We start from the raw sequence: 16,300 nt of genomic DNA, 5'->3' as shown, positions 1-16,300 counted from the left end.
TCCTGTGCCCAGAATTGTCACTGCCTGCAGCCACCCAGTCTGTGCAGCTGAAGGGGTTAAGAATCCTAGGAGAGAGCAGACAGCCCGGCAGTGAAGGGGGCGTGGCCAGCACAGTGACGTCTCCTTTACAGGCTTGTAAACAAACTTTATCAGAGCAGGGAGGGAAGCTGACCTCACAGGTCATGTGACACTCTGTAAAATCTCATAAACCAGGCACTGCAGATAAAGTGAGTTAATTGTAAAGTTGTTATATTTGCCTAGTTAGGAACATAGAACAAAAAAAAAAATCCGGACAACCCCTTTAACAAATTTAGATATACAAATAAAATAAACTATGAAAAATAACATAAGAGGCATCACCACCTTAAAGATGTAACGGGGGGGATCTATTTGCTGGTTTTTGGTCACATTGCTCACAAAAAATGTTGTAAGTGATCAAAAATTCATGTGTACCACAAAATGGTACCAATGAAGACTACAGCTAACTTAGCAAAAAATTTGACGTAATACAGCTTTGTAGATGCTAAAATAATAAAGTTATGGCTGTCAGAATATAGCAATGCAAAGAAAAACTATAGATTTTGTCTCACCCTAATCGTACTGACCCGCAAAACAAGGCTTTAAAGTTATTTGTAAGCGCACTGTGAACTCCATAAACACAAAACCTAAAAAAAAAAAATGTTGGAATGAAGTTTTTTTTATTTTCTGTCTCACCCCACAAAGAATTTTTTCCCCCTTTTCCAATTCAAGCTATGGCAAAAAAAATAAAAATTGTCCCACAAAAAGTGAGATCTCACATGGCAATATTCTCCTGGAATGTGGGGAGGAAAAAATGAAATTTTGAAATACCCATGTCCTTAAGGGGGTAAAACTAGACACCCTTTCACACAGAAACATTTGTAAAAAAGGGAAGAAGAAAGTTTCATACATGAAAAGAGTGTTATGGACACATGGATTTCCCAGATTTCTTGGTTTGACTACATTTTTTAACTTTTGCAATAATTTTAACTATAATGTTTTCACTGCCTGGCCCTATCAAAATGGAGAATGGGGCAGTTGCAGAGAGAGCAGAGCCTCTAGGTGTAACTGCCACGCCCCCATTGCTCCTAGAGGCTTGTTTGCATATATTAAAACGTAATTTTTCTCAGTGCACATGTAACAGGTCAGCCAGTTTCATAGGTACAAATCTGCTGACAGGATGCCCTTTAATCCCTCCCTCCCAGCGCCGTAATAGTACAGCACTGGCCGTGTCTTTAAAGATGGTGCCCACTCCTGAGTGCTGTGGGCGCCATAGCTGTGGGTGGCTGCCTGTTTCTTAAAGCAGACACCTGCGGCTCATGTCCTCTACCGGCAGTAATGCCGATCGTGGACATTTAACCCCTCAGTTGCCGTGGTTAATCCTGACCATGGCATCTGAGCGTGCTTTCGGTGATGCTCCAGCTCCCCCGTGTGGCGATCGGAGGAGCCGGAGCTTGTGTGCAGCAGCCCCTGTCTTTGTTAATTACAGGAGGCTGCTGCATAGTATTTTCTATGGAGCCCTTTCCTCCATAGGAAAGTAGTAAAATCATAATAGACTCCAATGCAAGTGCATTGGAGTCTATGATAATAGCAATCAGATGATTGATTGTTATAGTTCCCTATGGGAACTATAAAAAAGTGCAAAAAAATAAAAACGTTAAAATTCAAATCACCCCCCTTTTCCCCAAATAAAAATAAAAACTAAAAAAAAAAAAAAAATACACATCATCGGTGTCGCAAGGTGCAAAAGTGCCCATAGTATAAAAATATATTCCCCATACGGCAAACTGCAAAATGGTCGCTTCATTTTCTACAAAAAATTAAATAAAAAGTGATCAAAAAGTCATACACGCCCCAGAATGGTAGCAATGAACAGTTCAGATCGCCCCGCAAAAGTTGAGCCTTCATACAGCTCTGTACACATAATTACAAAAAAGTTATAGGGGTCAAAATACGGCAACAAAAAAATAAAACAGATTTTTTTCCCACTTTTTAATTTTTTTATCACTCTCAAAACGCAGGAAAAACTAAACATATAAGGTATCGCCAGATTCGTACTGACCTGTAGAATAAAAGTAACTGGTCAGTTATATCGCACATCAAATGTCGTCAATTTTAATTTTTTTTTTCTAGTTTCACCCCATTTGAAATTTTTTTCCCGCTTCCCACTACATCATATGCAATATTAACTGGTGGCGTTGGAAAGTACAACTTGTCCCGCAAAAACAAGCCCTCATATGGCTATGTGAGCAGACAAAAAAGTTATGGCTCTGGGAAGGCAGGGAGCGCAAAACAAAAACGAAAAAAAAACAACAAAAATGTCCAGGGTGAAAGGGTTAAAAAGATTTTCTGGTTTTATGTGGTGCTACCTTTTAACTATTGTGACACAGTGAGAGGTTGTGTCTGGGAAAACAGGTATTTACCTCCCAGCATGTGCTGCTGGACTGATTTACAGCCAGGCAAATACCGGTCAGGCTGTCCTTAAAGCGAACCTTTCACCAGGATTTCACATAATAAACTATTACCAGTACCTTATAGATATCTTCATTGTGTTTCAATGCATTCTTGTGCCGCTTTCTTGGGATGGATATTCATGAAAAAAATGAGTTATAAAGTCCTCGTCTCCAGCTCCTGAAGTCACGCTCCTGAAGTCAAGGGGGTAGCCCTTCCCTCACTCCGGGCTGTACCTCCCCTGCCCTAACCCCGCCTCTAAGTAGTGTAACTGACACCCGGCTCAGTCGCCGGGACTGCTCTTGTACAGGCGGCGCATGCGCCGTCAGACTCGTGCGCGATCCTGTAACTGAATCACACATGCACCGTCCCCGATGCCTGCCTGTCTTCTCTTCCTCACGCGCGATTCAGTTACAGGATCGCATTCGAGTCCGACGGCGCATGCGCCGCCTGTACAAGAGCAGTCCCGGCGACTGAGCCGGGTGTCAGTTACACTACTTAGAGGCGGGGTTAGGGCAGGGGAGGTACAGCCCGGAGTGAGGGAAGGGCTACCCCCTTGACTTCAGGAGCGTGACTTCAGGAGCTGGAGACGAGGACTTTATAACTCATTTTTTTCATGAATATCCATCCCAAGAAAGCGGCACAAGAATGCATTGAAACACAATGAAGATATCTATAAGGTACTGGTAATAGTTTATTATGTGAAATCCTGGTGAAAGGTTAGCTTTAAATAGGCAACTGGGCTCAGAAGCCGTGTCTCTGTGTTGGGATCTGGGAGTCTTGCATCTGGATGAAGGCTTGCTACCTGTTTGGCGTGAAAACAGGTTGGTGCTGCAATGCTCAAGGACTCTGAGGCAGAATGGCCGCCTGGTGTGAATTACCACCAACACCGCAAGGTGGCACTTTGGAGAGATAGTGGGGGTTGGTGAGCAGCCTTTTTTCAGTTGTATTGGTGTCTAGTAAAGGTATTAAAGGGGTTCGCCACTGTTGATCAATGTTTTTATAAAGTAACTATTTGTCGCTAATATAGGGGTTGTTGATATTCTGATAGAGGGTCATGTGACCAGGTGAACCACCCCCATTCAAATACCCTACACCTTCTGCAGTTGCAGAGTTGGGAGTTTAGCGTAGGTGCCGTGTGTTTAAATGGAGGAGGCTGAGTAATGTCTGGTCATGTGACCCTCCATCAGCGGCCATCTTATGGACAGGAACTCTGTGAACAACACAGTAGATTTGCACAACAAGGGGACTTACGTGAAATGGCACAGAATATCAAAACAGGCTGAATTAATATGTGCCATATAGTCATCTTACATATACATTGATCAGCAGTAGCCAACAAGTGACCAACCCGTTTAATGCAAGGGTGGGTATTATATGCAGCCAGTAAATTAATGTGATAATGGGTAAGACGTGCAATATATGGTTTGTAGTTTAGAAGTATATAGCGTGACTGTCATTAAAAATATATTCTTTATCCATAACCTATCTGTCAGATGTTTCATTGGAGTGTGCAGGGTTCTTGACGGGCATTGGACTGGAGACCAGTGCAATGGTGAGAAGCATTCCCCTGAGAGGGTTTGATCAGGTATGAACCTGCTCTAATATGTTATATTCTACCAATTAATCTTTTTGTGTAAATAGTCAGTCTTGGAAATCTATAATATCTGGATTCAAACATTTATGTTCTACAGCAAATGGCTACTCTAGTGACAGATTATATGGAATCATATGGGACAAGGTTCTTGAGGAAATGTGTTCCATCTAGAGTTACAAAGCTGGAGAATGGGAAGCTTCAGGTAACTTGGAAAAACACTGATTCTGGTCAAGAAGAATTGGACACATTTGACACTGTTCTGTGGGCTGTAGGTAAGATGCTGTGCAGGTGACTGTTTTGAGCAGGTTTTCTTTCAGTTTTAGGCCTCTTGTACACCACTGTATGATTTTTTCAGTATTTTGCAGTCCACAAAAAATGGATCCGCAAAAAATATGGGTGATGTCCGTGTGCATTCTGTTTTTTGCACAACAGCTGGCCCCTGATAGAACAGTACTATCCTTGTTTGTTATGCGGACAATAGTAGGACATGTTCTATCTTTGAACGGAAATATGGAAACAGAAGACATACGAAGTACTGTCAGTTTTATTTTTTTGCGGATCCATTGAAATGAATGGTTCTGTATATGGTCCGTATACGGAACGCAGAAACGGAACGTAAACGGGAAAAAAAAGGCCTTATAATGAGCCACAGGCAAAGAATGACCCGTCCACTGCCCTAGATGGACTGCAGCAAGTATACACCCTTCCCTACACTAATAGTGATCAGCCCTTGCCAGCGGCCACTTTTTATGCCCTCACCTTTAAGAATTTATACGGAAGTCTTCTTTTAAAATACCTAGTATTATAAACCTATTTGAAACAAGAAAAATATGTCATTTGGGTCAATAGATGACTGGTTTACAAGGCGGCCTTGGCAACAAATATTTCACCTAAACAGCATCCAGATCATAAAACATAACTTTTACTCTACTTGTTAAAAATATCAAAAGTCATACAGATTGTGCTATATGGCCAATTATGCAAGGCATACAGTATAGAGCCCACATTAAAATAAAGTGCATAGTGAATTGCCATCTATCCATATATACACCCAAATTCAGTAAGGGCTTATGCACACAGCCATAGTTTTGGTCCACATCTGATACGATCTTTTTGGGACCGCAAAAGATGTGGACACCGTGTTCTGTCCACATCCATAAGTGGGTTCCGTGGCCCCTCAAAAAATAGAACATGTCCTATTCTTGTCCGTTTTGTGTACAAGGATAGGACATGTCTGCAGGAGTAAACAAAAAAAAAATGGCGGCATGCACTCGGCGGGTATCTGTGTTTTGCAGATCCATGGTTTGCTCACTGCAAAACACAGCAGTGTGCATGAGCCCTCAGTGTAAGGCTAGGACTACACGACGACATTTGTTGCGCGACTGTCACAGTAAAGTCTATGGTGTCGCACTGCGACTGCAACAAGATGGATTTCTGTGCAGGATGGCACCATAGACTAGCATTATAAAATATGTTGCTAAACATAAATGTCGCTCGACACATGTTGCAGTGTAGACAGCATCACGTAATGTTACAGTAATGACTTACCCCCCATCCCCTCAGGACACTTAACAGGACATCAGTTTCACATTGTGCACTGAGAAATAATTGCCATACTGCTGACTGACTTACTGGCCAAAGAGTTATGGAGATAGCAGCCCCTTGGTGCTGCATTGTCGAAAAATGTAGTAACCAGAAATAAAAGGGAGTAGAAAGCCTGAGCAATGTTTGAAATGGGGATGAGCAAACTTTGTGTTTCAAGTTCGGTGTACAAGGTTCGGATTCAGGTTATCGAAGAATTCCATTATGGATTCCGCTACCACGGACCATATAACTTGAAACTTGAAAACACAAAGTTCGCTCAACACTAGTTGGGAAGACATATACTGTAAATATCAAGTGATGGCTGTTTTTTTTCATTTTTTTAGTCTATTCGAATTGACAGTCTTCAGATAGAGTCTCAACAACTGTTACAGAAAAACATTTATTAGGTTTGCGTTTGTGCTCCAAGTTGTGTCACTGCCTGGAAAGAAACACAAAAAAATAGGCCCAATTGTTTATTAAATCAACATTAAAACTAGGCAATAGAAGCCCTGTGATACCACAATCAGACTAAGGCTGAATGCACACTGCTGTGAGCGGTCCGTGGAACCACAGGCTGGATCCCTGCTGCTGCTGCAATACAGTAATACACTGGTATAGATCATACCAGTGTATTACTGTATTGCGGCGGCAGCAGGGAGCGCACGGCGTCATAGCAACCAATGACGGCGTGCGCTCCTGCTCTCAGCAGGGATCCAGCCCGTGTTACCACAGACTGCTCAAGGCCGTGTGCATTCGGCCTAAGAATGAAATCCTGACATTGCAAGGGGTCACTTCATGGATGTTCAGTGATATCCTGCTTAAATATCACCCATATTATGTAATTCAGACCCACAAAAAAATATACATGGCAAATGCTATGTATCCCCTCCAAAAAAATGACCCTTGTGTGTTTGACTGCATGCTCCTGTTCTTATATTGACATGTGCAGCTGGTACCCAGGTGCCACTAGGATCCAAGACGAGGAAGATGGGGGGTACCTGATAAAAAATAAATAAATCCCTAATTAGTAACCCTCGGGTAGTCTGCGAGGGGCTACAGTCCTGCTGCCTCCTGCCAACCCTATGGCAACATATTCCGCATCTGCCACTGTTGATATTTTGGGACAGTCTTAGATACGCCCTCGCTGAAGGGTCTGGGGTGTCAGCTCAACCATTTAAGGAGACAATTTGCAGATGTGTGTTTTCTGAAGATAGTAGTCTCTAATACATCATCTGCCCTTTTTAAAATTTGCACATCCAAAAAGGTTTTTGTTTTTTCTTCACCTTTCTACATAAAGTTCTTAAAAGCCTCTCTGATCCCATTCGAGACCAGAAAGACATTGCCTAATGTATATACCTTGTCCAGAATGGATTATCCAACTATAGACTATACAACTGTAAAAAAAGGCCATACACATTAGTCTAAAGTTGATCAAAACAGATGATTTCAACCAAAATGAATGTTTGCGAGATGAAATTTACCAATGAATGATCGCTTTAGCTGACTGATGACAGCCCATCCTCTGAACAGTAGTTCCCTGAAAGATCTTTCACCCATCACCAGGTTTCATTGAACATGTATGGTGGTTTGAACAACTGTGGCAACCAGTTTAGACTAAAATGTATATTACCATGTCTACGAAATTATCATTCACCAGATGATTGTTCAGCTGGTGTTCAGACATGAACCAACTTCTATCTAAGGGCTCATTCAGATGACTTTATGTGTTTGCGGTCTGCAAAACACAGATACTGGCCGTGTGTGTTCTGCATTTTGCAGAACGCACATGTCCAGCCCTTTGATAGAAATGCCTATTCTTGTCCGCAATTGCAGACAAGAATAGGACATGCTCTATCTTTTTTACGTGTGCATCTTTTGCGGCCCAATTAAAATGAATGGGTCCACATCTGTTACTCAAAATTGCGGAACGGATGCAGACACCCCCCCCCCCCCCCCCCTAAACTCTGCCCTTTTAAGATTAGATGCACAGTGTTAAATCTGATAAATTTTGGTATTAGGTCTGATTCATTGTGTCTTTCTTCCAAGCACACCCAAGCCAGGTGTCTGCAATAAAGCCTTGAAATCTTTAGCAGTACTAGGATTTCCTTGCCGGAGATGTGTCTCTTAATGGCCTACTTAAAAAAAAAAAAAAAAAAAAAAAAAAAGAGGAAATTAATGCAGTTTTCTGAGATTTTTTTTTTTTTTTTTTACTGATGACCTATCCTCTGGATAGGTCATCCGTATCTGATCAGCTGTTTTGAGAAGGCTGCCTTCTCACAGCTAAGGGCTCTTTCACACTTGCGTTCTTTTCTTCCGGCATAGAGTTCCGTCGTCGGTGCTCTATGCCGGAAGAATCCTGATCAGGATTATCCTAATGCATTCTGAATGGAGAGAAATCCGTTCAGGATGCATCAGGATGTCTTCAGTTCAGGACCGGAAAGTTTTTTGGCCGGAGAAAATACCGCAGCATGCTGCGCTTTTTGCTCCGGCCAAAAATCCTGAAAACTTGCCGCAAGGCTGGATCCGGAATTAATGCCCATTGAAAGGCATTAATCCGGATCCGGCCTTAAGCTAAACGTCGTTTCGGCGCATTACCGGATCCGACGTTTAGCTTTTTCTGAATGGTTACCATGGCTGCCGGGACGCTAAAGTCCTGGCAGCCATGGTAAAGTGTAGTGGGGAGCAGTATACTTACCATCCGTGCGGCTCCCGGGGCGCTTCAGAGTGACGTCAGGGCGCCCCAAGCGCATGGATCACGTGATCGCATGGCACGTCATCCATGCACATGGGGCGCTCTGACGTCATTCTGGAGCGCCCCGGGAGCCGCATGGACGGTAAGTATACTGCTCCCCCGCTCCCCACTACTACTATGGCAACCAGGACTTTAATAGCGTCCTGGCTGCCATAGTAACACTGAACGCATTTTGAAGACGGATCAGGTCTTCAAATGCTTTCAGTTCACTTGCGTTTTTCCGGATCCGGCGTGTAATTCCGGCAAGTGGAGTACACGACGGATCCGGACAACGCAAGTGTGAAAGAGCCCTTACCAAGCCGTACATTGTATAGCCGCGGTGCTTAGTATTGCAGTGTCTTCACTTGAATGGGGCTGAGCGCTGAGCTGCTCCTAGGCCACGTGATCGATGAATGTGTTGTCACTCAGCCTAGGAAAAGCAGACAAAAGGCTGCAGTGCTCTCTCAAACAGCTGACCCCCTGGGATCCCCGCCAATCAGATACTGATAAGTCATCAGTAAAAAATATATATCGGAAAACCTCTTTAAAAAGACCTGTTGCCACAAAATGCAGTGTACTCTGCAGGCAGCATGTTATAGAGCAGGAGGAGCTGAGCAGTTTGATACAGTTTTGAGGAAAAATGTAGGCAAAGCTTGTAATTTATATATTTGAATGAGTTGTCTGTGTTAAATAAAAACTCAGCCCTTTTAAATGGTCTAAAACAGGGGTACTCAAGTACTTTTTGTAAAGGTCCACATACCTGAGTCTGCTGTAGAATGAAAGTCCGAGCTGCAAAACAAAAAATATATAAGGAGGGACAACACCATTGGCGTGTTGCACTGCATACATTTTTTTATTTTTATTTTTTACAATAAGCCACACCTCAATAATGATGCCCCTTTAATGCCCCTCAGACAGTATGATATCCCTTCAGTGCTCCACAGAGTATGATGCCCCTAAGTGCAACCTTACAGCAGGGTGATCTCTTGGTGCCCTAACACATTATGATGCTCCTTCGTGCCCCTGACACATTGTGATGCCTCCTTTGTTCCTCCACACAGAGTATGAATACCCTAAGTGCCCCCTCACAGTAGGATGATCCCTTAGCTGCCCCTCACACAGAATGAACACAGAATATAAAAATATTTTTCCTGTATGTGCACCATCATGGAAAAAAATAACATGATTTGCCATTTTCTGGTCACCTTGTCCTCCCCAAAATATAGAGTAAGGCCTCATGCACACTACTGTATGTATTTTGCGGTCCGCAAAAAATATGGATGAAGTCTGTGTGCATTCCGTATTTTTACAGAACAGCAGGCCCCTGCTAGAACAGTACTATCCTTGTCCATAATACGGACAATAATAGGACATGTTCTATTTTTTTTACAGAACGGAAAGACTGACATACTGAAACGGAATGCACACAGAGTATTTTTTATTTTTTTGCGGACCAATTGAAATGAATGGTTCTGTATACGGTCCGCAAAATAAACGGACACGGAAAGAATATACGTTTGTGTGCATAATGCCGAACAGTGATTAAAAAGCCTCACATACTCCAAAAATTGTGTCAATAAAAACAACAGTTTGTCGCACAAAAACAAGCTCTCTGTAGGCAGAAATCTCAAAAAGTTATTGCTCTCCGAAAATGGTGATGCAAAGACATTTTTAAAAAAAATTTTTTTTTTTTTTTTTTACAGTAGTAAAACAAAAAAAATATGCAAATTTGGTATCGTATTTACTTGTATTGGTTCCATTGAAAAATACAACCTATAGCGCAAAAAAGAAGTCCTTGTGTGGATATGTACGGAAGAGTTAAAAAGTTCTGGCTATTGGAATGTGGGGAGCAAAAAAATGAAAATGGGCCCGGTCCTTAAGGGCTTAAGAAAGCTGCAGTTCCCAACAATTATACTGAATGTCCAGATTTGTTTGTGGTTTTCTCCATGAAAATGTATCTTGAATATATAGAATGATATTTATTCTGATTGATTGCCTTGTTCATGTCCAATGTCATATAACTGTATAAACTATTACACATTAATACACATTATTACATTAAACTTTAAAATGCACAAACAGCTTGTAATATACATACATGGAGAAAAAACAAACAAATCCACTTTGAATTATGTCTGCGGAAAGACATTTCAATACATTGGCGAGGTTAGAGCTGCTGGCCCAGAAGTTCTGACTGTCTGGCTGCCTCAGTCCCCTGACCGTGTCACACAGAGGAAAAAAAAGTAAAGCTAGTTAAAATATCTCATTTTGACATGCACACCAAAATACCTTTGTCTAGTTTTTACATCAGAATAAATGGAAGACTTTGACTTGATTTTGTATTGAAAGTTGCTTTTGACTTGTAGAAGGTAGGACATACTTAAGGCCCATTTACACTGCTGGATTGCGCACACGATTGTTGGGAAGGAACCGTTCCTTCCTGGGAAGTGCTTTCTGGTCAATGATGGAGACCACCGCATTTAAATGCAGAAATCTCCTCCACAGTATGGATAGTAGTGATTGCTAATGCCATCGCCCCATACAGTATAATTGTTTGCTGTTTGCTGGCAGCAGATTGTGCCTTCTAAACCATGATATAGGTGACAGCGCAAGCGATCATATTACCCAATGAACAGGCGTTTAGAAATACATTTATACCATGCAGAACCACCCTGCGATTGATTCCTGTGCGTTCTATTATCTTAATTTGTAGACAAGGCCCTCAGTGAGACAACCAGTTTGTAGAATGAAGGAGTTACAGGACAAGGCCACAGGTATAAGGTGCCACAGTGTCAGGTACTGCAGTGGAGGAACAATGTTGAGTCATTGAAGGTCCTTTTATTAGGATAAGCTATATCCTGGACTGTAAAATCCAGGAAAACTCCTCTAATAAGGTTTTTATCATATATGCTCATGTATTTGTGTACCTCATGAACATCTTCCCTAGGCTAGTTTTTTAATTTTGAAATTGGATTCTCCTGTCCCATTTCATCATGTAACAAACCACTCTGGTTCATTGCATCCTGTATGTTCCTGTTGCTATATCCCACCAAACACATGATGCACTTTCTCTATCACTGTACCACCCTTAATGCCCAGCTAGTTACTTAAGCACTCCCCTATCACTGCCCTCGTTGCTGCTTTGACATGCCCATGGACAGGAAATACGAAAGAGCTGAATGGACATGGTCATGTGACTACAGCCGAGAATGCTAGTAAGGAGCAATAAAGGTAAAAATAAATACATTTCAAAATTACAGCTACTTTTTAAATTATTTTAAAATATTTTAAAGCCAACCGGAAACTAAGGCTGTTTATAGAGATACTGTATTTTTTGCCCATAAGACGCCCCTAGTTTTTAGAGGACAACAAGAAAAAAATATTTTTCATTAGACCTTAGGTCAGACCAGTAATCAGACCTCAGATCACAGCTCCAATTAGATCCCCAATGTTAACAAGACCTCAGATCAGACCTCAGCTCACACCCAAAAGTGAATGACCCCCAATCAGACCTCAGATATGAGCCCCAATATAAATAAGACCCCATTCAGACCTCAGATCAGATCCCTAGTCTCAAATCAGCCCCCCATGCCTCATTTGATCAGCCCCCAGTCTCATATTAGCCCCATGCCTCTTTTAGCTATCCCCACTGCCTCTTTATCAGCCCCCATTGCCTTTTTATAAGCCCCCATTGCCTCTTTATAAGCCCCCATTGCCTCTTTATCAGCCCCATATTGCCTCAGATGAAAAACGTTTAAAAAAAATCACTTACCTCTCCTGCTACTAGATGCCGCTGCTCCTCAGTGCCCGCGCACTGGCTCCCTCCTGCTGTCAGCTGTGCTGTGAACTGGCGCGCACAGCGTGAGGTCACAGAGGGCCCTTACGCTGTGCGCAGCCTTCACAGTCGACAGCCGAAGTCCAGGAAGCGGTGAGTACAGAGCCTTTACCGCTTCCATAATGGAAGCGTTTATTAGTATTCGCCCCATAAGACACAGGGGCATTTTCCTCCCACTTTGGGGGTAAAAAAAATGCGTCTTAGGCTACATGCACATGTTTTTTGCAGTCTGCAAATAGCGTATCTGTGTTCCTGTTTTTTTTTACATCCGTTCCGTTTGTCCGCACATTTTGTAGGTTGTGTTTCCGTGTGTCTTCATTTTTTTTTTTTGTGTGTTCCGCTGTAATTCTTGAAATTTTATATATACAGGTTTCCCAGCAACCATCCGCAAAAAAAAAACGGATGCGGATGACATACGGATGGCTTTCGTTGGTCATCCGCATTTTTTGCGGACTCATTGACTTTTATGGGTCTGCAAACCGTTTTTTTGCGGACAAGAATAGGACATGCCATAGTTTTTGTTGCAGACGTGAAACACGGACAGCGGACGCGGACAAGAAATGGATGAGTCAACCACAGAGGTTTTTTTTGTTTTTGCGTTTTCATTTTTCTTCCCCATCTTCCTTGAGCCATAACTTTTTTTATTTATCTGTTCACATAGCTGTATGAGGACGTATTTCTTGCAGGACAAGTTGTACTTTCTAGTGCCACTATTTAATATGGCATACAATGTAGTGGGAAGCAGGAAAAAAAATTCCAAATGGGGTAGAATTGGGAAAAAAATTCAATTACTCCACTATTTTATGGGTTTTCCTCCCACAGCATTCCGTTTGCGGCAAAACTGACCTGTGGGCTTCATTCTCTGGGTCAGTGTGATTACAACAATAACACATATGTATTGGTTTTTTATGTCTAAATAGTGTAAAAAATAAGTTTAAACTTTAAAAACAATTATTATTATATATTATTTTTTTTTACATCACCATATTCTGACCACCAAAACTTTTTTTATAGGTACATCTACTGAGCTGTGTGTGACAATCTGTAGTTTTTATTGGTACCATTTTGGAGTGTCTGTGACTTTTTATCACATTTTATTACATTTTTATGGGTAAGAGAAGCAATGAAAAAAGTTTGACCCTTTTTTCCATTATGCCGTATTGGTAAAATATTTTTATATTTTAATAGTACGGGCGTTTTCGGTCACAGTGATGCCCATGATGTTTATATTTGTATTTTTTTTTATTCTATGGAAAGGGGGGTGATTTCAACTTGTTTATATATTTTTAACAGTTTTTTAAACTTTTTTAATGATTTTTAAGCTTGTATTTGAGTCTACAAAATCTAATTTTTTTTTTATTCTCAACAATCATGGGTCTTTTAGACCCATAATTTGAGCAGAATTGCTAATTTCTTATGTAAGAATTGCAGCTTCAATACCCTGGGTCTCCTCAGAGAGACCCAACGCATTAAAATGAATTACCTCTGTGGCCAGTGAGGCTACCAGTAAGATGCTCACGTTTCTGGGTTTTTCACAATTTTAGATGCCATGATCACGGCATCTAAAGGCTTTAACCACTTCCAACCCCCCTAGCTGAAACACCCTTAATCACCAGGCCACTTTTTACACTTCTGCACTACACTGCTTTCACCGTTTATTGCTCGGTCATGCAACTTACCACCCAAATGAATTTTACCTCCTTTTCTTCTCACTAATAGAGCTTTCATTTGGTGGTATTTCATTGCTGCTGACATTTTTACTTTTTTTGTTATTAATCGAAATTTAATGATTTTTTTGCAAAAAAAATGACATTTTTCACTTTCAGTTGTAAAATTTTGCAAAAAAAACGACATCCATGTATAAATTTTTCACTAAATTTATTGTTCTACATGTCTTTGATAAAAAAAAAAAATGTTTGGGTAAAAAAAAACAAAAAAAAAAAACGGTTTGGATAAAAGTTATAGCGTTTACAAACTATGGTACAAAAATGTGAATTTCCGCTTTTTGAAGCAGCTCTGACTTTCTGAGCACCTGTTATGTTTCCTGAGGTTCTACAATGCCCAGACAGTGCAAACACCCCACAAATGACCCCATTTCGGAAAGTCGACACCCTAAGGTATTCACTGATTGGCATAGTGAGTTCATAGAACTTTTTATTTTTTGTCACAAGTTAGCGGAAAATTATGATTTTTTTTTTTCTTACAAAGTCTTATATTCCACTAACTTGTGACAAAAAATAAAAACTTCCATGAACTCACTATGCCCATCAAAAAATACCTTGGGGTGTCTTCTTTCCAAAATGGGGTCACTTGTGTGGTAGTTATACTGCCCTGGCACTTTAGGGGCCCAGATGCGTGAGAAGTAGTTTGAAATCAAAATCTGTAAAAAATGACCGGTGAAATCCGAAAGGTGCTCTTTGGAATGTGTGCCCCTTTGCCCACCTAGGCTGCAAAAAAGTGTCACACATGTGGTATCGACGTACTCAGGAGAAGTTGGGGAATGGGTTTTGGGGTGTCATTTTACATATACCCATGCTGGGTGAGAGAAATATCTTGGCAAAAGACAACTTTTCCAATTTTTTTATACAAAGTTGTCATTTGACCAAGATATTTATCTCACCCAGCATGGGTATATGTAAAATGACACCCCAAAACACATTGCCCAACTTCTCCTGAGTACGGCAATACCAGATGTGTGACACTTTTTTGCAGCCTAGGTGGGCAAAGGGGCCCACATTCCAAAGAGCACCTTTAGGATTTCACCGGCCATTTTTTACAGATTTTGATTTCAAACTACTTCGCACACATTAGGGCCCCTAAATTGCCAGGGCAGTATAACTACCCCACAAGTGACACCATTTTGGAAAGAAGACACCCCAAGGTATTCCATGAGGGGCATGGCGAGTTCCTAGTATTTTTTATTTTTTGTCACAAGTTAGTTGAATATGAGACTTTGTAAGAAAAAAAAAAAATCATCATTTTCCGCTAACTTGTGACAAAAAATAAAAAATTCTAGGAACTCGCCATGCGCCTCACGGAATACCTTGGGGTGTCTTCTTGCCAAAATGGGGTCACTTGTGGGGTAAGCAGTCCAGCAATAATACCCTGTTAAATTATAAGATAAGTAAATTTAATGGGAAACATAGACATAAACAAAACTCTACATAGTCAATTCAGGGGGAGGGGCCAGGATACAGTCAGATATACTGGGCAAGTGGTGGGGAAATTTATCCCTACCACTACTACCCTGATCTGGTCCTCTGCCCAGGGACGTCTCCTGGTGGTGGGGACTCCCTGTCCTCGTTCCTAGTCTCAACCTCCTGTCTGTCCCTGGTGAGGTGACGGGTGGAGAGAGGCAAGTGTCAGAGTGGCACCCCAATGGATGACTAGCACATAAATCAAAAAAGGACTTAAAGGTGTCCACTGTATATATCCCTCGTGACAGTTCGCCAGGAGGTACAGGGTCCACCTAGAGGATAAAATACACAGACAGACACACGCACATATAAACACAAAAAAGCAATAATTAGATAATAACCTACACAGTGGGATCATCAGGGGGTGATGCGGGGTAGGTATAGTATAGACGGGATGCCCGTAACGATAAATAGAGCAAGCCCTGTCCAATAAATGATGTGACAATAATTGCGTTTAAGAATTTTATAAAACGTCAACAGGCCCAAAGTTAATAAATCAATGCCTAATAGCAGAGTACCTACGGTCACTGGGCGGCGTAATTGATGATGAAGTCAGCCGAACAGATGCAAAAATTGCAATTTTCTACAGAGAATAAGGGCAAAGATAAGAACATATACCCAAAAAGAAATACACACATGGCGCTAAGTAAATAAGTGAGTGAGTAATAAGTACCTGAGATTAAAGGGAGCACTGAGTCACAAAAAGATAAATCTGTGAGAGTGCACATGAGGGGACATCATGGGTAATACCCCGAGCATACATAGATATAACTGTAATAGACACAAAGGGTAAACATATCGCTCCTAATGTTCATGCCCCTTACCCATAACAAGTGAAAGCAGGAATTGAATATAAATACCTGACATATACTCCAAGCACAGGACGA

At 41.4% G+C, this 16,300-nt stretch overlaps 1 protein-coding gene across 2 annotated transcripts in view; it reads left to right on the top strand.

The window, feature by feature from the left end:
* Positions 1-16,300, top strand: part of TXNRD2 (thioredoxin reductase 2) — a 137,564-nt gene that overhangs the window by 60,196 nt on the left and 61,068 nt on the right. For both annotated transcript variants that reach the window (XM_044275570.1, XM_044275571.1), the window contains exons 10-11: positions 3,966-4,057; positions 4,164-4,338. In XM_044275570.1, the coding sequence (XP_044131505.1) occupies positions 3,966-4,057; positions 4,164-4,338 (267 nt within the window). The remainder of the gene's footprint in view (positions 1-3,965; positions 4,058-4,163; positions 4,339-16,300) is intronic.

The sequence above is a fragment of the Bufo gargarizans genome, chromosome 1 (genome assembly GCF_014858855.1).
Source record: "Bufo gargarizans isolate SCDJY-AF-19 chromosome 1, ASM1485885v1, whole genome shotgun sequence".
NCBI classification, from domain to species: domain Eukaryota; kingdom Metazoa; phylum Chordata; class Amphibia; order Anura; family Bufonidae; genus Bufo; species Bufo gargarizans.
This window is presented reverse-complemented; position numbering and strand designations above follow the sequence as displayed.